General features: G+C 40.9%; 2 protein-coding genes across 2 annotated transcripts in view; one reads left to right on the forward strand and one right to left on the reverse strand.

Annotated features, from left to right (window-relative positions):
• Window positions 1-4,377, reverse strand: part of LOC102792470 (ADP-ribosylation factor-like protein 15) — a 95,118-nt gene extending 90,741 nt beyond the window's left edge. Inside the window, exon 1 of the mRNA XM_006789987.3 lies at window positions 3,981-4,377. Within this exon, the coding sequence (XP_006790050.1) occupies window positions 3,981-3,992 (12 nt within the window). The 5' untranslated portion in view covers window positions 3,993-4,377. The remainder of the gene's footprint in view (window positions 1-3,980) is intronic.
• Window positions 4,378-9,210: 4,833 nt separating this feature from the next.
• On the forward strand, window positions 9,211-21,855 carry snx18a (sorting nexin 18a). Its single transcript, XM_006789988.3, has 2 exons — window positions 9,211-11,039; window positions 20,454-21,855. The coding sequence occupies exons 1-2, from the start codon at window positions 9,527-9,529 to the stop codon at window positions 20,705-20,707; spliced, it is 1,767 nt and encodes a 588-aa protein (XP_006790051.1). The 5' UTR covers window positions 9,211-9,526; the 3' UTR covers window positions 20,708-21,855.
• Window positions 21,856-22,371: the final 516 nt, after the last annotated feature.

A 22,371-nucleotide genomic window follows, 5' to 3' on the forward strand; every position in this document is an offset into this window, starting at 1 on the left:
AATTAAGGGTCAAGGAACGTCCAATGTCTTGACGGATAGCCAAGTGCATCCTCTGGCTCAGTGCTGGTAAAAAATTTTGGGTGTCTTCCACTTGACTTTTTTTGTTCCATAACCTTCAGGATCATTAAAAAAAAAAAATAATCAAAATGACTGTCTTACTGCATCCCACCTCAGCAGTGACGGCGCAGAGCGAGAGACCCCGCTTATGCAGTTTAACAGCCCAACTATGTTCAAAAAGGGAACTTTCTTTGCCTTTGCCATCAGAAAGTCATGACAGTGCGACTACCTGACAGAAAATGACTATGAATCCACATTTTTGCACAAATTTGGCCTTTTAAAGGCATGTGGTCTTAAACGTTTGAAGGCTATAAAACAGCCTGTTTCAGTTCAAGCATTGTTTTCAATAAACTGCATGCTCAAAAATGTTTTTTCTCACTCCCATTTTTTCTTGCTTCACATTGAAGCTCTACTTGGCACGCTGTTAACCAAAACATGCAAAATATGACTTTTTTTAACCATTTTTCAAGTGATCTTAAACTTTTGATCAGGACTGTATGACTCAAGCATCAAGGCTTTCCATTTGATAAGGATGGTAAACAACAACTGTTTAACGACAACCATCACAATTAATTTACAGATTTTTGATTTTATTTTATTTTTTTTTAAATCCAATTGTGTCACAATCATATCAGCTCAACAACATAACATTAACAACATTACATATATGAAAGGATAAAATATTGGATGAATGTCTGGCAGTCACTGTCACAGAGTCTTTGCATAACTTAATTTTTTTTTTTTAAAGTGCTGGTTGTTTGACATTAAACAACGTCAATATTTACGTCAATGTTTAAGTACACAGCAAAGTTTTCACCAGAAGGTCAGTCCATGAGGGTTTATTCATTCGTGTACAGGAAGTAAATACGTCATCACAAAAGGCAAATATTGTGTAAGACTGGGGGAAAATGTGTAAGCTGTAAATCTCACCACACCCATAAATGAGACGAATGAGTGCTCTCTCAGACCCACTGTCACAAGGACAAATACAGAAAAATAATTCTTACCTCACAACACATATTTTGATTTTTCTGTATTATTCCCTAGTTCGTTATATTAAGAGTTTTCTCCATTAAACCCTTTTTTGAGCTACTTTGCCTTATTATACATTTATTTTTTTGGAGCCAATATACTTTATTTGAGTTTTTTTTTTTTTTAGAAAACATTTTTTTTTAGCTTTGTTGTTAAAAGTTGTATTTAATGTGCTGGCTGATGTAACACAGCAATTTTCCAACTTTTGGGATAAAATATTTCTTATATGAATAATACATAAAGCCTTACACTATAATAAGCAAATTTCTATTTAAAAAGGTCATGTCTGCTAGAATACCATTATAAATAACCCTATATGTTCTTGTGTGAGCTATAGAAATTAGCCAACTAACAGTACTGCCATGTTTGTGTTTTCACAGACAGCTGTGGTCAAAACTCTCCACACACTCATCGTGGGAATGAATGTCACGGTAATGTTAGGATTTTAATTATGCACTTTAATTATTTTTTTATTTTTTATTTTTTTTTTGGGGGGGGGGGGGGGGGGGGGGGGGTCCTAGATTTAAATGAACTCTATCGAATGTGCCAAGAAGAGTGATTAAATATACATCTAGAATTATGCCACAAAAGCCTCTGGTTAAGGTACAACTTGCTAAGGGACATTTAACCAAATATTAGTGGGGACACAAATTTATTTGAGAGTGCATGTATACTTTTTAAACATGTGTGGATTAGAGAAAATCCAAAATAAACTCCAACTTGTGCATGAAATTCTCAATTTTGATTTGATTTGATTTGATTTGATATACTTTATTAGTCCCACAAGGGGAAATTTCATAAGGCTGCCGATCTATTGCACGCAATGGCGGCGCCATCGTACCCTCCGACCATACATATATTACACAAAAACATCACATGGGGAAGACAGTAATTAAAGTAATTAAAGACATATGCTGTACAATCAAACCAAAGGCACTGCCAAACATTACAAGTGTACCATGGTAAGACTGCGTCATGGCAACAACTAGCACCAAATTCCTACGTGGATGCAGCAGGTCAGTGTGGCCTTTTTTTTAAAACACAATGCTGACCTTGCAGAAGTACAGCCTCTTCAACGTGCTCCAGCTCCCAACTGAATACACCACATCTCAACTACTGTCAAAGCTCAAACCACAGTTATTTCCCAGCAATGTGCAGTAACTGTCAGCTTCCATTCCTATTTGTGCTACCGCTGTACACAAAACCTGATGCAAAACCTTACCAAAAAGCCCGAACAGGAAGCAAGACTAGAATAACTTATTAAAAGTTTAGCAACACATTCAAATTAATATAGGAAAGCAAAAGAGGCGCAGTTCTGGCCTAGGCTTGTGCCAGGTCTCCAGTGTTGCACAGCAGGAAAGGAGGCCCTGCGCCTATTGAGTGCCTGACCTCAGAGGACAGCCAAGCACTCAGCTCCAACAGCCCACAGTTACAGCTGTGCTTTCTGCACAAAACTATTTGTCACACCAAATCTTAAATCCTTCAAGCACGTAAGCTGGAAAGTATTTACATTCCTGTCAATATGTACATAGAGGTAATTTTACTTTGTGCTTTATGATGAGGAGAATATATGGCAGACTGTTTTCCGTGCAGTTGTTACAAAATGATCTGAAATCATTGTAAATGCTGTCATGTCTGTGAAGCACCTGCTGGGTTTTTGTTGGCTCAAAATGGTCATTTTGAGGGGATTACTACACATACAAGGATGACTGGTCCTCATATAACTGAGGCAAGGAGTCTGTGTTACCTGACTTCAGAGGAGTCTGCACATTTGATTTTAAAAAAGTGTATTTTAAGCTTTAGTACATTAAACAGCACTTAAAAAAAATGCTTATTTGCAGAAAAAAACCTTACATCAGAAAAACAAAGGAGGCTAAGGCAAGCTAGATTACATTAATTTCATAACACATTGCTATTTTTGACAACTGTACCTTCACCCTTTGATACCAAGAACTTTCCATTACCATCTAACAGAGTTTACAGTATAACCCAAGTAAACTAAAAGTGTGTCACAGAAGCCACAAGCAAGGTAGGCATTAACAGTACAGCTGTTCTGGTGGCAGCTGCTGGATAAGACTTTGTCATCTTTGCTCAAGAAATGTCCCAGCGAAGCCAAAGTTCAAAGTTCCTCTTCGGTCACATCTTGGGAGGCCCACTATAAACAAGCTGATAACACTGGGTGGGCAAGTTCCTTTGCATTTCACACTGTCATGTCCCCCATGTGAGATGACAGCACATTGTTTGTGTACACTTTTTCCTCCGGCTTCATAAATTCCCAGGGAAAGCCTTCAGTTACAGCTTCCTCTCCATTGTTGCACTGTTTCAACAGCACCCATCCCATTCCTACAATGTGGGCAAAGACCCAAAAAACATAATCTCACGGTTTAAAGCTGGTGCACTAGTCCGGATTGAAATAAATTTCTTCTTTTTGTTTTTAAATAACAGATATTAAAAGTGTGCAGGGGAACTAATTTCTCAACCCAGTGACAAACTGTCACTTCAAGTGACAGCTTGACTCCAAGTCCAACATAGTGCAGCTTTACCCCCAGCAGCAGCGAGTTTTGTGGAGCATAGCAGCTTCGTGGCACATTGCAAACACCTGAAGAGTGTAGCTAGATGGCTAGACTTGTGTCGAACAGCTAGAAACAGCTACCAGGCAAAACCTAGAGGCTACAGCAGAAACCTGACATTAGCATAAAACAACACATGTCACCACGCCTATAGTTAAACACAAAATTAGTTAATAGTAACAAACACCTGGCTGTTAAAAGGTCACACACCTGCGTGACACCAACAGCTTCATTGGGAGCCCAACTGCCAGGAAAACAAACGTTCAAAGCGGTCTCTTATTGGCACAAGGAACCCCACGGCATTTCATTTCACGTACTTACCAGATAATCCATGTACTATCGCTGACCAGTCACAGCAGCACGAACTGGCTCTGTAGCAATTCCGTTTTTTGTTTTCTGTTTTCTTCAGTGAGTCGAAAATGTTACGGATTTTCACCGTACGTCGCTTCGTATCCCCCGCCTTTCGACAGTCAAAGCAAAATAAAAACCAGCCCTTTTCGGAGGGTTTACAGGCAGAATGTAGCCGCCTTCTTCGCCACTGAACCAACTTTCCGTGCAGCAGAGTCTCCGGTTGTTTCAGAAGACGAGGGTCGCCAGGTTGGTGAGTGTATTTCTCAACAAACAGCTCCTTCTTCCACCGGCAGACTTCCAGTTTTTATCACACAATATCAGTTGAGTGTTTGGTTGAGGAAACTGTTACGAAGCCTTCCACGCTACGTCACGCACGTCGATTTGCGCACGCATCGCGGTCACATGACCAAACACATGGGTTGTCTATTTTCACTGTGAGGCTGAATGTCGCTAAATTTGCCTTTTTGTTTCTTTATTATTATTGAATTTTAAGTAGATTTCAGAGATGATTTATGTTTATGTTTTCACTCCGAAACATATGATTTAATAGCAGATAATCCCCTGACACTGAAGATGAATAGATTTTCTCACATCCTAATCTGCGTTACAGCCACACGCCAAAGTAAGGATTATGGACTATACAGAGAGCTATAGATTATTAAATCATTATGTAACATTAAACATTTGGCTCGCATGTCCTTTTCAAAGGAAGCGGACAATTCTGGCAGCATCGAGCATGGAATATTAATGTCATGTCAACTGGAATAAAAAAACATCCTGTACTTATTTACATTCCACCAGATTACTGGTGTTCACGCTGATTTAACACATCTTTCAGCTTCAGCTGCAGTTTTCTACAGTGTTATCGAGCTTTCGAGCAGACTAAAACAAACTCTGGCATAATATAGCACGCTATGCATAATGAATGAGAAGAGATCACATGATAAGCATACATCAGAGTGAAAGACTGGTTCCTAAACGTGGCTATTAATCCGAAGAAGAAGAAAGAATGCATATGCAGGTTCATAACACCTTTCACGCAAAGGAAATCGAACTTAAGATCAAGCCTCAGAGTATTGCTAGCTACTACTATGGCACCCTATGCAAATATGGTTTCATCTCTTCACCTTCCCCAAAAAGACTGCAAAGAAAACTATCCGTGGGCAAAACTTCAAATTAGCGGGATAAAAGTAGTAAGAACTATCTAGAGCAAAGCACGATTAGAGCTCACGCAATGCAGTTATGTTATATCAATGTAAAAAGTCTGCTTATGTGATGGAAGCTGAATACTGAAGTTATTTATATCTCTGGAGATCACATTCTTCTTCAATATTTAATGTGATGTGCTATTAAGGAAACCTCCCTGAAGTCAGTAAAGTAAGGTGAAATGGATGTCCCGTGGACAAGTCTGTAAGTTGTGGAAAAGTGGGAAGAAGAGTCCAAAGGATAACATTGCTTTTGATCTCATCTACAGAGAATGTCAAACATGTGTAAACGTATACGTGTCTAGTAATGTTCTTTTTTTCTGGAATTTGGCTCACTCAAATGTCAGTGGAGAGACCCCTGGTGGCCTGTAGGTATATAGTGGTTGAGATAACACAGCACCAGAAGTAAAGAGCATCAGGACCTTCAAGGACACCTATCCATATCCACATCCAGGAGAGAAACCCAGAATCACAAACCTTACATGGCTCAAAGCAGACTTACTCTACTACCTGAGCTCAGAGTGATCAAAAATCTAAATGTGGAACAAGCACTGCTTTTGAAAGACAATATGGGACAAGTCCGAGTTTTGAGTTCTCATTTTAAAATAAAAATACAACAAACTGTGCAGGTTATCAGATTTTCATACCTTTTGTGAGGCTTATGTGTCAATTTTAGTGATATTTAGCCACTTATGACCAGAGATGGGCAGTAACGCGTTACTTGTAAGTCTGTAAGTTGTGGAAAAGTGGGAAGAAGTAACGCGTTACTTGTAACGCGTTACTGTAATCCGATTACTTTTTTCAAGTAACGAGTAAAGTAAGGGATTACTATTGCAAAAACCGTAATTAGATTACCGTTACTTTCCCGTTGGAACTCTGCGTTACTGCGTTACTAAAACCGTGATTTTCTTGCGAGAATGTCTCATGACAGCGAGTGCGATGTTAGTGACAACAGCTGTGTGCAGATCAACAATGGATAATATATCGAGTGCGGGAGAGAGTATGAGCGTGCAGCGTTTAAAGCGTGGAAGTACTGACCTTATTTTGAGTTTGATTCCATAAAAAGTGACAAAAACATTAGTGTCCGCTGTGCGTGGGAAGAAAACTTCTTTTTACAGCGAAAAAAAAACCCCTAAACTTCCAAGCAAACACCGAGTAGCTACGACGTAATGAGAAACTCACAGAGAAACTGCGGTATCCTTCCACTGACCGCTGCGGCACACCTGCACCAGGATAAACCTCCGCCTACTCTACTCCTGCTTTACAGGTGAAAATAGAGCAACAGGACCGCTAGTCTTTGACTTTATTTATTTTCTGCTGTATTTTCCTTGCATCTGAAAGAGTGAGTGTAAACACACACAAATATATATATATATATATATATATATATATATATATATATATATATATAGATATATATATATATTTTATGTGCTGGAATGTGCAGAAAATAGGTTTAAATGTTAAACTAATTTCTTCCAGTCAGAGAATGGTGCATATAATTAAAATTTTGCTTCATGCATAAAGTTAAAAGATTAAAACTAACAAAACAAGTTTTAAAAAGAGACTTTTCCATTTGATTACATTTTGTATGATGGATTATGTAGAAAAAGTAGAATTGGGCTGAAAGAGCTATCGCTTTATCACCTATTCAGGTTGTAAATCATGTTTTTAAAAAGTAACTAAGTAACTAAGTAATTAATTACTTTTGAAAATAAGTAATCAGTAAAGTAACGGGATTACTTTTTTGGGGAAGTAATCAGTAATTAATTACTGATTACTTTTTTCAAGTAACTTGACCAACACTGCTTATGACAGACACGTACTGTCACTTCACACCATATTTTCATAACCATCCATCTCTTTTCTCAAAATTTTGAAAACATTCTAGAAAAAGAGAAGAAAACTCTGTGCCAGATGAACCAAACGCTGATTCGCTTCATATGGATGTCGTGTTTTCAGTGAAAAGGTGAAAAAGTAAATGCTGGCATTTTATTTTCTTTCTGGTAAATGCCATTATATTCATCAGCATCTGCAAAGCTTGTGGATTGGGTGACTGTTTTGATGGATATAACATCAGATATGCTATCCTTCACTTGAATGTAATTTAAAAAGGCTGTCCCTGCTTTCTTCACACGCCTTGGGTAATAGTCAGACTTCAGAAAAGTGTCCTGCAGAGTCAGTCCAAATATGAGACAACGAGTCAAAATGTGGGACAGGAGAACAAGGGATAAAAATGCTGTGTAGTCCCACATAAACCCGCACGTATGATTAACTTACCGTACTTTGAACTAAAAAATGTCATTTGTTTTATTATAAGGCCATTCACTAAAATAGATTCTTTTAATTTCATGTTGAGTGAACCCCCCCCCCCCCCCCCCCCCCCCCCGCCCGCTGTTTAATCGTTTTCATTTATATTATTTGTACCAATAGCACTTTGGGTAATGTAAAGAATTCACACACTTTCACTGAGAGACAAAACAAAAAAGTGCCACATGGGGGCAGTGTCTACCAGGCAAAATGAATTTATGGACGTCCTTGTGCAGTGCACCTCTTTCCCAAGGAAATGCTTACCTGCTATATGTAACACCATTTAAACAAAGCTTTTCAGCTTTTATTCAATTTAGAATCGATAAACAGTACTTGGGATGGAAGGTGGAGCGACCGCATGTAACAATTTTCTGATACTAGGAATATAAGTTCGATAATCGCGTTATTAATCATCAGAATAATTGATAATGGAATCCCGTGTAGTTTCTCCCACACTTTATTGTCTATGTGTCCTTTATAGGTGGCTATGTTGAGGCATGCAAGGTTATCAGTGGAGAAAACAGAGGGAATTTTACCATTTATGTCTCGGTTAAATTATCCAAAGACTTATTGTATTTTTTGTAGTTTATTAACTTATAAGTTGGACATTAAACTGACTTAAAATACACAGAAGTAATTTCCCCATTGATCTTTTAACTGAACGTATGAGTGTTTAGAATGCGAACAAAGTCAGGATGATATCAGTATTTTGCTGGCATTACTTTTGACTGAGAAACCACCGAAATCCGAGCCTGACTCCTGATATCCGAACATCATTTGCGGTCTTATCTCAGACTAGCGGGTCGTGTTGTGTGCAAATATTTGCCATTTGCTTTCATAAGACGGTAAAATTTTAAGCATTGGAAAATTCAATGACTCCTTGGTTTGTTCTCGATTATAGCTACTATTAAGGACAGTGAAGTTAATTCCTCAATATTTTGAGAAATAAGTAAAACTTTTGCTGTTTTTTGTTTTGCTGGGAACACTTTGTATTTATAATCACTGACAATAAGATACAGCTTAAGCTTAAGCTGAATGCCATAAAAACATGAAGAACTAAGACTCCTGCTGTATTTTCATGTACAGAAATGGATCAAAGTACTTATGAAATGTAAATTGATGCAGGAGAATGACCCCTTTCTTCTTCGTGCCCTTGCGCTGCACTGTTAATTATTAACTAGAGTTAACATCATCAACAGTCAGGCCTCTCTTTAAAAAAAACCTAAACAATGTACCTGGTTACAGTTTTCACAGGTTAATCATTATGTATCATCTTAATTTGAAGTAATTATGCAGTGAAAAAGCTCTGGGATTTGATGCCTATAATAGTCATTACTTTTCTGGAATTTGTAGACTGCATATAGAGCGTTATAACTGTATGCAACGCCTCTTATTCACTAACACAATATGTTAAACTCCTGACTGTGACCTCAGCACATACTTTAAGCCTTAAATCATGTGCTGAGGCTTCATCTTATCAGCTGCTATGTCTCTGCCGTTGCTCCCCGCAGGCGCATCGGTCTGTTTCCGATTGGAATCAATCAGTCATCGAGTCTAGAGAAACTCGCAGCGCTCACGGCAGGTTGATTTGTGTCGTCTGGGCGGATCGCGGCGTGCTGTTGCTCCACCCTCGATTATTCAGCCTGGTTGACGTGCGGTTGCTGCGCAGCTTGTGAAGGCAGAAGCGTACGAGAGGGATCGGAGGGTGACTGCTGGAGCTCAGATTAGTGTTGTTGTAGAGAGGAAAGAAAAAAACACTAATCCAGGTTTGCACGCTGCAGGATTACAAACACCCCAGTGCTTTTTTTCCCCCAACACGGAGGACCGCGCTGAGAGCATCTGCTTGAAGACGCTGTTGTAGAAGTTTGTTCTCGGAGTTTTGAGAGTAGTTACTGTTGGGCTGACCGAGCTAGCCCGGCTGCCCGCTGTGCCTTCCTCTGTCCCGGCCAGCCAGCCGTAAGTGAGCCCGCTGTCCTGCTCTCCTTCCAGCTGTGGTGAATCATGGCGCTCAGAGCCAGAGCGCTGTACGACTTCAACTCTGAAAACCCCGGAGAGGTGTCGGTGAAGGAGAATGAGATCCTGACTGTGTACAGCGAAAAGGACATCGAGGGCTGGTTCGAAGGGGTGAACAGCAAAGGGGAAAGGGGACTGTTCCCCGCTTCGTACGTGGAGATCCTGCGGAACGATGCCGCCTGCACCACTGTCAACAACAACAGCTGCAACACATCTGGGGACGCTAACCCGGACTTTAGATACGCCAACATCCCATCCGGAGGTTTTGACGGCTCTTCTAAACCTAAAGTTGAGAACTTTTCTAAACCGTCTCCTCCTGTTTTCCCCGCTTTCTCACAGCCGCTACAGCAGCAGCAGCAGCACGGCTACCAGCAGCCCAGCCAAGGCAGCGATGATGACTGGGATGATGACTGGGATGACAGCTCTACTGTGGCAGATGAGCCAGGTACTGTAGGAGGACGGTACCATGACTATGAAGGCAATGGACCGTCCACTTACAGAGTGACAACATCATCAGCGCCACGAGGTCATGCTCAGCAAGCCAAGAGCTCTGCTACAGTGAGCAGGAACCTGAACAGGTTTTCGACCTTTGTGAAGTCAGGGGGAGAGGCGTTTGTGCTCGGAGAGGCATCCGGCTTTGTGAAGGATGGGGATAAAATCTGCGTGGTGATGGGTAATTATGGTCCAGAGTGGCAAGAGAACCCTTACCCATTCAACTGTGCGATTGATGACCCCACTAAACAGACCAAGTTCAAGGGCATGAAAAGCTACATTTCCTATAAGCTGACACCCACCCACACACAGAACCCGGTGAACAGGAGGTATAAGCACTTTGACTGGCTGTATGCTCGGCTAGTGGAGAAGTTTCCCGTAATCTCGGTGCCACACATTCCAGAGAAGCAGGCCACGGGGCGCTTTGAAGAGGATTTTATCTCCAAGAGGAGGAAAGGCCTCATATGGTGGATGAACCACATGACCAGTCATCCTGTCCTGGCCAGGTGTGATGTTTTCCAGCACTTCCTCACGTGCAACAGCGCAGACGAGAAGGCCTGGAAGCAGGGGAAGAGGAAGGCAGAGAAGGACGAGATGGTCGGAGCCAACTTTTTCCTCACCATCAGCCCCCCGCCGGTTCCGTTAGACTTCCAGGAGGTGGAGAGCAAAATAGATGGATTCAAGACTTTTACTAAAAGAATGGACGACAGCACCTTGCAGCTCAATGCCACCGTCAGTGAGTTTGCCCGAAAGCAGATCAGTGGCTTCAAGAAGGAGTATCAAAAAGTAGGGATGTCATTTAAGGTCCTCAGTCAAGCCTTCGAAATCGACCAGCAGGTGTATTCTGCAGGACTCAACCAGGCAATCTCCTTCACTGGGGACACATTTGAAACCATCGGAGAATATTTCGCCGAGCAGCCCAACAAGGATCTCGACCCAATCATGGATTTGTTAGCTCTTTACCAAGGACATCTGGCAAACTACCCAGACATCATCCATGTTCAGAAAGGTAACCACAGTCATACACTTTTACTAGATTTGTGCCCTCTGAGGCGCCTCAGCTATTTTGCTTTACGTCTTTGGATCCTTGAGACGTCAGTGGGGAATTTATGATGATTACAAATGAATTTTACACAGTAAGCATAAAGACCAAACTGAACTACAAAGGCAGAAAACTATCAGATAAAATGTTTCGTAATCCCAGTGACCCACATATACACTTAAAGTAAAGCAATATGGCAGCTGTGGGATCATTAAGACTTCAGTTTCAACCACAAGTTTTTCTGAGGTTTCAAAGTAGAGAAATAAGCATCTTTTCTTGGTGTGACAAGATAAACAGGGTAATTTTGTCTGAGGCATATTTGCTGTTGTTAAACTGCAGTCAGGTTACTACACAGGCTATTGCACTTTGCCAAACAAATAGCCGTTGTTTGCATTTGGAAATTGGCTTACATGCTGCTGCCTCTGTTTGTCCCACCTGTTGAAATGATTGGGTGGAACCCTTCGGCCTATGTTTGAGTTTGCTGGTGAAGCATCACGTGTTAGTGGACGGAGAGAATGTCCTTCCACGGTGAAGCCTCGTCAGTCTTTGCACAGATTAAGTAAATTGTTAGACTAATCTAGGCCATCCTCCTACAGTACCCTGGCCCAGCAATTGTTCATTGTGTGGCAAAATGTCACTCATGAGAGGATACACTGTTATACAAAAGGAACTGTGGAACTGCTCTCACAACCGCTGCCATATATGCGGTACAGTTAATGCAAGAGAAAGACAAAAAGCAAACCACACCTTTGGTCTGTAGGTCATACCTGACAGACTGCTTTCCGCCTTTGTAGTTACAAACTGAAAGTCCTGCCTCAAACAGTGCAATGTGGGACATGACAGAGGACACGGGCTAGTATGCTCTCACAGGCTAATCCTTCTCATTTTTGTGCACAATCCCACTAAGAACATCTTACTTGTGCTTCATTGATAAGACATACAATTTTACAAAAGATGCTAAAAATGGCATTTTGCCAGTGCCACTGCCCCCAAACCACTGGGTCCTTTCACTCCACAGTTGATGACAGAGAGTGAGGAAACAGGACAGACTTTGTAGTGGCTGCAGTGGGTCACAAACATCCCCGTCACTTCAAATCAAGATCACCACGTAGGCCACATACAGCTCCAAATAAGGCAACAGCCATTCACACAGTCTGGTGTGATAAGCCCAGCCCAATTCCACAGATAAGATATTTGGAAGACCTTGCTGCAGGCACAATGTTGAGAAAAGATCAAGGAGTAGTGCAAACACACAGCGGTAGACGAAAAATAAAGCTGAAGGAAAAGACGCGATATGCAGGAGATTAAAGGAAGAGCATATTGAATCTAAAATTGCTTTGATCTCATCTTGTTCCTTTATTCTGAGTCCAGTTGAGCCAGTTTTTTGGGTTCCATATGAGCTTTCATTTCCTTGTAATCATTCTTTTAGCCAATAATCAATTTCAAACAAAATTACAAGTCTGTTCCAGCTTATCATACCTATTAGAGGCTGTAAACATTTATAATCCTACGTAGAAGAACAGTTGACGTGCTTACTGTGCATCCAGTATTTCCAAACGTGTGCTTGTTTATGACACCTGAATTGAAGCCTGTCACTCAGACTGCCTGAGGAGCATTAAATGCAAATATCTACTGCAAAAGTATTCATGCAGGTATCATCATATTCAGCCTCCAGTGTATATTTATGATGTCTACTCACTGTAGTATCTTTTATAATTTTCCATCATTTGAAAACTGCTACTGCTGTAGCAAAACACTAAAATTAAAAAGTTAAAAATCTATTTATCTATCTATAGACACACACACACACACGTGTGTATATATATATCTATATCTATATATATGTATAGATATAGATATAGATATATATATACACACACGTGTGTATATATATATATCTATATCTATCTATATATCTATCTATATATGTATAGAGAGAGATAGACCATAGTTTTTATATATATATGGTATAAAAACTGAGGGCTTAGGTTTCACTGTCATATCACTGTTTGAAGACACAGCTGTGGGGCTGGGAACGTAAAGGTACACCAGCCACATACATACTCATTAGTAATACTCTTTAATAATTTTAATGATGAATGAATTTTCATTCATTTCCATCTATTGCTCGGTTTACAACCACCGTCACCACATGTAGAGGAAGTGTGATTCTTCTTTCCCATTTGCCTCTCTCCACACCTGAAAAGAGGACTGACCACATCCTTTGTTGTCAGAAGCCAAACTGCACGTTTCTGGAGAAGTGGTGCACAAGTGAAATCGGCTGGGATTGAAAGACAAAAAGTTAAAAGAGGATCTATATCATGTTCATTTCCTGTTTGCATTTTTATGTGTAGACTCCACGAGAGTAGCTTCACATGTTCAAAATAATTATTTTGTCCAGCCCTTTCTCTTCGTCCTCTGTCTGAAGCAACGCATTTGATCTCCTTTCTACTTCCTTTAAAGCCTGCTTTCTTGTGATTGGCTGGATCTTGTAAACGGAAGGTTAAAACACCTCTGTGCTCGCAGACGTTTTATGCCTGGTATATCCATATTAAGCAGAATTTATGGTTCAGCAGGTGTAGCATGTTCACAGTCTGTTGGCAGTGTGGGGATGGCCTGCCTACCTGCAGAGAGTTCTGCTGTCAGATGGAGGCAGTATATAAAGTATATGGTGCAAACAGTCTGCAGTGTTATTGGTCCATCAGCCAGCCATGGAGAAAGGCAAAGTTATAGCATATAAGAGGCTGAAGTGAACTCTGAAATAGAGTGTCTAGAACACGGTGAAGCCTGAGCTTATGCCACACAGGGATTATTTGAACATACGCTAACCCCATTATTTGAAATTTTAGACATATTTATGAGCATCCACATGATAACAGCTTAGGGAAATAATGACATGTAAACTTTAAATCGCACACAGAGAGACAAATCACAGTGTCTTGACTCCCTTTTTGGAAGCTTATCTCCAGCACTGATATGATGGTTTCTATCTCAAAACAAAACATACCAAAGCAGCTGCTTGTCAGACTTTATCAATACCTGCATTCCATTTTTAGCCTCCTGTTCCTGTCTCACTGTGGCCAGAGACTCCAGACAGGTTTGAATGCAAGTGACTTGTGAAATGTGAGCTTTCCCACAGAGGGACATTGACCATCACCCTATTGATCTCCACCTCCGCAGGGACCAGATTAGCTGTTAGAGTGCAGCCTGGCCGCAATAGTGCTAGCTCACACTATTGACATCATATATGGCTTTGCTTTCCAAAGCTGTTTAGCTTTACTGTAATCTAATATTGACGCCCTAAGTATTGTGTTGTTTCTAATAACTTAAACCTCTTGAGAGAAGAGAACGTTTATTGTCAGAAAGTTTATTGTTAGAAAGTTTATTGTTTAGGGTCTTACCATGCAGGATTAGCGGTGAGTACAATTTGTGTTGATTATCAAAGAATCTGCAGCTGTTTTTTAAGCAAAGACAGAACAATTTAAATGCTTTTGATCGGTTTAAATAACATCAAAAGAGAGGAAACATGAATATTAATATTAACAAAGAAAAAAACCCAACTTTTGACTGCTTATGTTTCAGTCTAAATTTGGTTTAGCTGCCACCAGTATGTAGAAGTGAAAGCACATCTTCTTTTTTTCTTGTGTGCTGACCTTCTGCATTAGCCAAATTTAAACAGAAGACGCTTCTGCTGCTGAAAGTTCCTGTTCAGATAAAGCTTGGTGTGAAAAAAAGTGATCTTGTAATTGGTGCTTCTTTAAGGAAAACACAAAAGAGCACAACTTTATGCTCTGAGCTGTGTAGTCACAGTGATATAGTCAGTAATAAGTCAGTAATAATGCTCAGTCACCAAGTTTTCATCATGTTTATGAAGGAGGAGTAGTAGTACTATAGATAACACATCATTGTATTTCGATGTAAAGAGGAAGTTTACTGGTGCATGCTATCTATCTATTTTAAATCCCACAGACTGTTTGCAGAGCACAAATTCAGTAAGGGAGAACCTAGAAGTCAAGCTGAACCCTTAATACTTTTTCTTTTGCCTCCTTATCCTTATTCACATTTTTTTTTTATTTATGCATTTTATTCCCTCCTTAATTTTACCAGTTCAGCACATCCTTAAGATCAGTATTTTCTCTGCTCTCATCAGTTTTTATCACCACATGGTGTTATAAAACAATGGCAGGCGTGCAAAGTAAACCATCGATTTACAAGGATGTCAAGCTTTCCTGCTGAGTCAGCCTTTCAGCGTGCACTCCTGTGCAAACTCTGCGAGTCTGTTCTGATATATTGTTAAAGCCTATTTAAATGTGCAAGCGGATGGCAGAGGTGACAGAGTGATGAGAGGGGCATTGCAGCTGGTTGTGCAGGTCACAGGCTCGCTGTAGCTTGGTGTTGTGTAACTGGTGATTATATAAGACCTAAAACGGCTTCCTGCAATGAGCCCAGGAGGGCTGGGTGCCACCTCCATGCGGGGAGGACTTCTACACAAGCGAATATCAGGACTAACCACGTTCATCACTATCTGTGATGTTGGGTTTGTGCATCTATTAGTATTTATATATCTAGCAAATATAAAATAAGCTTCAGCTCAAATATAATGAGTAGATTTTAAAACTGGAAGGTAAAGAAGCCATAAGGAGAAGTAAGTAAGAAGAACTAATGAGAACTAAGACGTCACGTACAATTTGAATATTAGAGTTTAGAACTAAACCGAGTGTTGAAGAAATAACTAAAGAAAGATCACCCTTCTCACTATTTTTGTTCCAATAAATACACTATATGTACAGCCACAAATTGGGGTTAACCAGAGCAGCAGACCAAGCACGAGACAAATGAAGAAGAGTGTGCGTGCAGGGTGGAGTGGGTGGAGACGAGTATTAGGGGTGATGCATGACAGAAGGATTGCAGCAAGAGGGAAATGGTGTATAGTTTGGAGGTGGTAGCACTGATAAGCAGGACAGGAGGCCGAGCTGGAGGTGGTCAAGTTTTCATTGGGCGTGTTTAGAATAGACAGGATTACATATGAGTATATCAGAGAGACAGCTCAGGTCGAGTGCTGTGAAGAAAAAGTTAAACAAGGAAAGGTTGAGATTCAACTGTAAGAAGCAAATAAGCTTCATAAAAATGTTGATGCATTGAAAGAAATTCTTAGGTTTTTAATGATTGACTCATTTTACCTGGTGTAACTTATAGCACTTAAATAAGTAGCCAGTGTGTGAGTGCTGGCAATAAAAAGACAGATTAAGAGCAATAATAATGAGTCACATGAAGACTGCTCAAGACTGCTTGAGACATGCATAGCTTTCCATTAATCTGATGGCATTTCAGCATGCCAGCCTCATGTCTGATTGAGCACCTGCTGACTTTTCTGTCTGAGTCGTGGAGCAATCACACTAAGACCTGATTTTTATTTCTGCGGGGAAGCTTCGTAAAGCCTACGATGTAACCTAAGGAAGTGGCCCACGTCGCCGCCAGCATTCATGCTTGTGCTGATACATTAAATGCAGATTGCCTCATGGTCATGTCCCAGTGTTTTATATGGGATGCCAGTCAGAGAAGGAAATGAAATTCCAGGGTTTTTTTCCCCTCCTGCATCCAGCTGCATCCACTCAATCTGACCTGACATTTCTAAGTAGGTGGCAGAGTTTACAGGGTAGGATTTCAGAGGGGTTTTGCACTGAAGCATAGATCCCCATTAAGTTGGACCTGCATAACATTTTCATATCATTTTTAACGCAGTATTAGCCTGAACTGCATACGGTCACATTTATAGACTTGTTGCATGATTGGGTCAAAGTTTATCAAGCCCAAATGTACCCAGCGTACCAACGTTGTTTTAAGACCTATGAAGTTTGCAATGTTGCATCTTCCACACCTGAAACAAAGCTTCTCTCTGTGATCAGCAGCTCTGTTTGTGCAACAGGTCTGCAAAACTTACTTGCACCTGTGAAAATCATGTAGCTTTCCATATTACACTCTATATTACACTCTACAGTCTCCACGGTAACAGTTATTCTGTCTTAATCCGTTAGTGGGCTTTAAAACAAAGGAAGCCGGAGACCTTTAAGGTGCAGGTAAACACCATGTTTCCGCTATCATGCCGTCCATCGGTCAAATTTTCAGTTTACTTATTTAAAATGTTTCAAAATTGAGATAATGACCTGAAATTTTGACCTATAGATTGCAAACATTTTTTTTTCAGTGGTGGAAACAAGCATCCATACTTTCAACATCTGTGGTTCCCTGATCTGTTTTTTTTTTTTTCTCCATACCCTTTCACCTCTCTTTCTGTCATATTCAGTCCGCTGTACATCACACTAATCTCAAAGATCTGGGTTAAACTTCAGCTGAAGGAACTATAGCCAGAAGGCAAACTGAGCAGATTTTGGTGGGGGGAAGGGCAACGCGTTGTCTTTTTTGAGGGAGGATTTTCAACATTTTTTTTCTCAGTGTGATCAAGTTTGGTCTTTGGTCTTACAACTCGAGTCTAAGAAAAGAAACTTAATGGAAACAAAAAAGGTAGTGACTTAGGTCAGTATGCCCTTTGTGGTGTCACATTTCAGGAAACAAGTAGGCTGCCTCTGAGTTCTTGCTGAGTGCTGGTGACTCAGCTCATATAACGACAAAAAAAATTCCCATGACACAACAACACAGGAAGTTTTGCATGCCTTAAGGCCACAAATCACACCTCCAGACTCTGCTCTGAAGCCAGGATTATAATTGGCCATGCTGTTCACGCTTTTTCACCGCTCTTGCTACATCTCTTCAGTGTCAACACTCAGTAACTTCCACATATAGTACGTCTTACACTGGTTTCCCACGTTTTAAAGCATGGGGCAAACCAGTGTTTCAGCAAGGACCAGTGAAACACATGTTTAGAGCACATTATTACTTCAAACTATTCGGGGCTAAGTTACTTTGTGAATAATTTTAAGTGTTTGTTCCATCAAATGCCAGAACATGTTGAAAAATCCCAAACACAGCATCATATTTTGTCCACTCAACAATCCATAGAAAACACAGGGAACGAGCAAGTCTTCACAATCAGAGACCTGAACCACACTCAGGGATTTTTGACAGCATATTTCAGCTGTAAAGCTGATTTCATGCTGTTTAAAAGTCTAACCGAAACATTAGGGCCAAATTCTAAGAACCAGGAACCAAAAAATGATGTACGCACACATAACTTTCATGTTCGCATCCTCACCAGTGGCTCCATGGTCTGTGGCTTTCCTTTTTGCTACCAGCTGTGATATGTGACCATATTTAAGTAGTGAGTTCAGAGAGAACATCATTTCCCACCACTTTCTCGCGCCGTGCAGCGTAACATTAATTTCTCATGACATATATTCCTTTCAGCTGGTCAGCAGTTTGATAAGTCATCAGCCACGAGCTCCTGTTGTTGTGACTCTGCTTTCCGCTCTCAATGAACCATCTGTCTGGAAAGCCGGAGGCTAATTTCTTATGTTTTGTCTCTTTTGACTGAAGGCTTGTTTTGTGGCACTGAAAAGGTAGTACTTTCTTGTAAAGGAAGTGTCAGTTAAGCGTGAAATGCAGAAATGCAGGGCTGTAAACCATCATTTCTGGTGCTCTAATGCCGCAAGACCCCACCACAGCGATGATGGAAAGTAGCTCTTTGTGCATGTGCGACAAACTCGAGCAGGCATTTGTGCAACTTTCAGTATGAGTATGATTCTGTGGATTTGTTGCAGTGGGTTTTCGTTAGGAGTTTAGTAAAGGTGCAATCTTAGTTTTTCACGCTTTCCACAAATGCACAGCAAACATCCAACAGTTGAAGTCACACAGTTATTAAAATGAGTGCACTGTTAATCCTAAATAGCCCTGGTAGTTGGGAGAAACTGCCAGAAAAATCCCTTAAATGGTTCGAGGCTTTGAAATGACTTAATAGATATTTTTAGAGTTGTGCTCCTAAATATAGATACAGAGAGCCTGTCATGCTCATAAGTGTTCCCACTATTTTTGGTCAGCTTAAGGTTTTTTGGGGGGGTGGGGTGGGGGGGTAGGGGGGTTGTGCTAAAAAACAGAGTTAGAAAAAAAAGGAACATGCTTGTGGTTTTGTTTTGTCTGGTTGTGTCTGCATGGGTTTTTTTTTAACGTGACTGGAAGACTTATATGTACAGTGTATGCTAACAAAAATCTGGGACTTTCTGGAGTTTTGTGTAAATAAACAATTTGTACAGCGGTTGAACTCTTATTAGTTCAGAATGGTAAAAAAAATTATGGTTAACACTGAAATTTAATTTCTTTTTTTTCATCTGAATCTCATCCGATTCAGATGGGGTGGACCCTGGCTAGGTAACCCTCCTGTCACAGGGCTAACATAGACCACCATTATCACCAGTTAACTTAACAGACCTCCCTGCTGTGAAGTTTTAAATACATGCTCTCGCTACATTTTATTTCTAGCAACATATTTGCTCACTGAGCAGCATATTACATCAACTAGCAATTATTGTTTTTCCATTGCTGAAGAATACATAACTGCCCAAATATAGCAACAGAAAGCCAGGCTACAGGTGTGGCCAATATCAGGTAGTGACAACAGCAACTTGGAACTTGGTGAAAAACCCATAGACGCTACCATGACATCACCCAGTGATTCATCCTTTCTATTGTTACTATTAAAAGGGACACTAAATATGTGTAGCAAACAACAGGATTGAAATAAAACGGGCCTACCAGAGAAACTGAATAACCAACTCCTTTGAGTGGTTTTTTTTTTTAGAGTGTACACTCTGTAGGCACAGTCACCAAGCACAATCATCCCAACTCCACCTTTGGTCTGCACTTGTATTTTACATGAAGTCATTCATATGGTCCTGTCACGTGCTTTAACCGTGATTTTTTTCACTGAGGTAACCGTCATAGGGGAACCACTGGACTTCCTTCTTGGGTACTTCTAGGGATCACGCTGCAGGAGTTCCCAGTCCTGCGGTTAAATGTGCCCAGGTGTGGCACACAGTGACTCAAAACAGACACACCGCTAACCTTGAATACATTTATTTAAAAAATATTACCCCAAGTGCTGATGTCACAAAGGTGAAAATTTGCTATAAATACTGAAACTACTTCCTTGTTCCAGGCTGTAAATATTCAAAGTTGGATATAGTGTGGCCAGAAATTTGCATTTTGCAGTTCTGGTTTCCTTATGTTGAAGTCGGTGGGTTTTGAGGTGATTTAGACACTTTCATATTTTGTTCTACAACACAAGTAGGTCAGTTAATGCCCCACTTGTTAATTTTGTACTGCAGGTTTAGTGGTGTGCGTGCTTTTCGTGGACTAGAAAACAGAAAAATATGTATTAGTTTGATTAGAAAAGAAATATGAAATTCCTGCTCTTTTTAATCCCCCATACAGGAGCGCTGACAAAGGTGAAAGAGAGCCAAAAGCACGTGGAGGAGGGAAAAATGGATCGGGCACAGGCAGAAGGAATCAACGAGCGCTGCAACATCATCTCCTTCGCTACGCTGGCTGAGATCCAGCATTTCCATCAGATCCGCGTGCGAGACTTCAAGGCGCAGATGCAGCACTACCTACAGCAGCAGATCACCTTCTTCCAAAAGATCACGGGCAAGCTAGAAGAGGCTCTGCAGAAGTACGACAACGCGTAACGGATCGTTCGCCTCGATCCGTCGGTTTAGACCTCGCTGATAAATGGCCAAACGCTCCCTTTGGCCAGCCTGCGGCATCTTGGCAAACAACAGCCAGTTCCTCACACACAAACACACACATACACACAAACACAGACACGCTGCCGATGCTGCTTATCCAGCAGGGAGGGATTTTAAAGGAGATTATGGTCCAGTAACAGCAAAATTTCAACCAAATCCAGGTTTCAGTGTATGTTGGGCCACATTTTCTTGGGCACTGGATGTCCTTGTTTTAGAGACGATGGGTACTTGGGAGTTGGGTTAATTCATTAAAAAAAACACTCAAATTCTTTTAGATTTCTTGAGAATCAATAAAAATGATGGTGCACCAGTTTGGTATGTGGGTGAATTAAATAACCTTGTATTCACTGCTGCCTAAACATCTGGTGCGAGATTTCCTACATTAAGTGTTTTTAGCCTTAAAACTGTGGTTTGAACTGTTGGAGTGGCTGCCGCGTCAGCAGCAGCGGTGCTGTCGTGGCCAACACACTGCCTTCTGGAAACACTCGAGCCCTTCCTGCTACACTTCTTCTTGGACAAACAGGACAAAATGTTTACAGTCTCCTCACTGTCACCACTGTGTCGCTGTGCCTTCTGATCATGTATCTCTGGTTATTTTTGTTAATAGCTACTTCAAAGCTTTATATACTGATTGTGTAGAAATATATTGTATTTGTTATTATAAAGCTACAAATTTTGCAGTCTTTGTTGGGAAATGATATCAGATGATTATTTGAGGACTTGTTTCTTAACACTTGCAGTGTGACGACATCAGGATCAAAGATTACCTGCTCTGATAATGATCATGCTTTACTTACCTACACAGCAAGCTGATTTTAGGGGAGGAGGATGATGGACACTTACTGTAACCATGCCGGATGCCGGTTTTCGGCCTTAGTTTTTGGGCGTAGTGTTCATAGGCAGGCTGTAAGGGGGTTCGGGGGTTCCTCACCTGTTTTAATAATGCAGTCCTTTTGATAGCACACTGATGTTTTTAACATTTACGATGCTGGCTGCATCGTAAGGAGATAAATGTAGAAGCAGAGAGGCAAAAATAAATTCCTTCTTCACAGAAATATTGTTTGGTTCTTTGCATTTCTCAAGTACTTGACAAAACTCAATTATTTAATCTTACTTGGTTAAAAGCCAGCAGATAATGGTGTATGTGGTGCCAGCGGTCCTTCGTCGGCAGACAGGTCAGACAAGTGTCATGTATCCGGCTCAGCAAAATAACAAAGGGAGCGAACTGCACGGCTCTGTACGTTTCCTTGGCCGCGTCCCCGGAGGACCGCTGCTGCGTTTGTGTTTTATGCTAAGCTCACAGACAGATCTGCTGACAGCACAGGAGCCTGGGTGGCCATATGGGACATCTGGCCACTTTTAAAAGTGTCTGCAGCCGTGCCAGCAGCTGTGTCACTGTGCTTTACTGTAATTGCTCCCTGCGATAACATGTTCACGATGTAATATTTGTTCATCAATATGTTTAGCAGCCAGCGGGTGGCGACTCCTCTGGTTGCAAAAGGGCACGTGCTTTTATAGAAGTCTGTGGAAAAACAGCCCCCGCTTCCGTTTTTCTGTGTCAATTTTCTGATGAGCTGATGGGTTCAGCTGCTAGTTTCAGGTCA

This window comes from Neolamprologus brichardi, chromosome 12, assembly GCF_056152115.1.
Source record: "Neolamprologus brichardi isolate AB-2024 chromosome 12, ASM5615211v1, whole genome shotgun sequence".
Taxonomy (NCBI): domain Eukaryota; kingdom Metazoa; phylum Chordata; class Actinopteri; order Cichliformes; family Cichlidae; genus Neolamprologus; species Neolamprologus brichardi.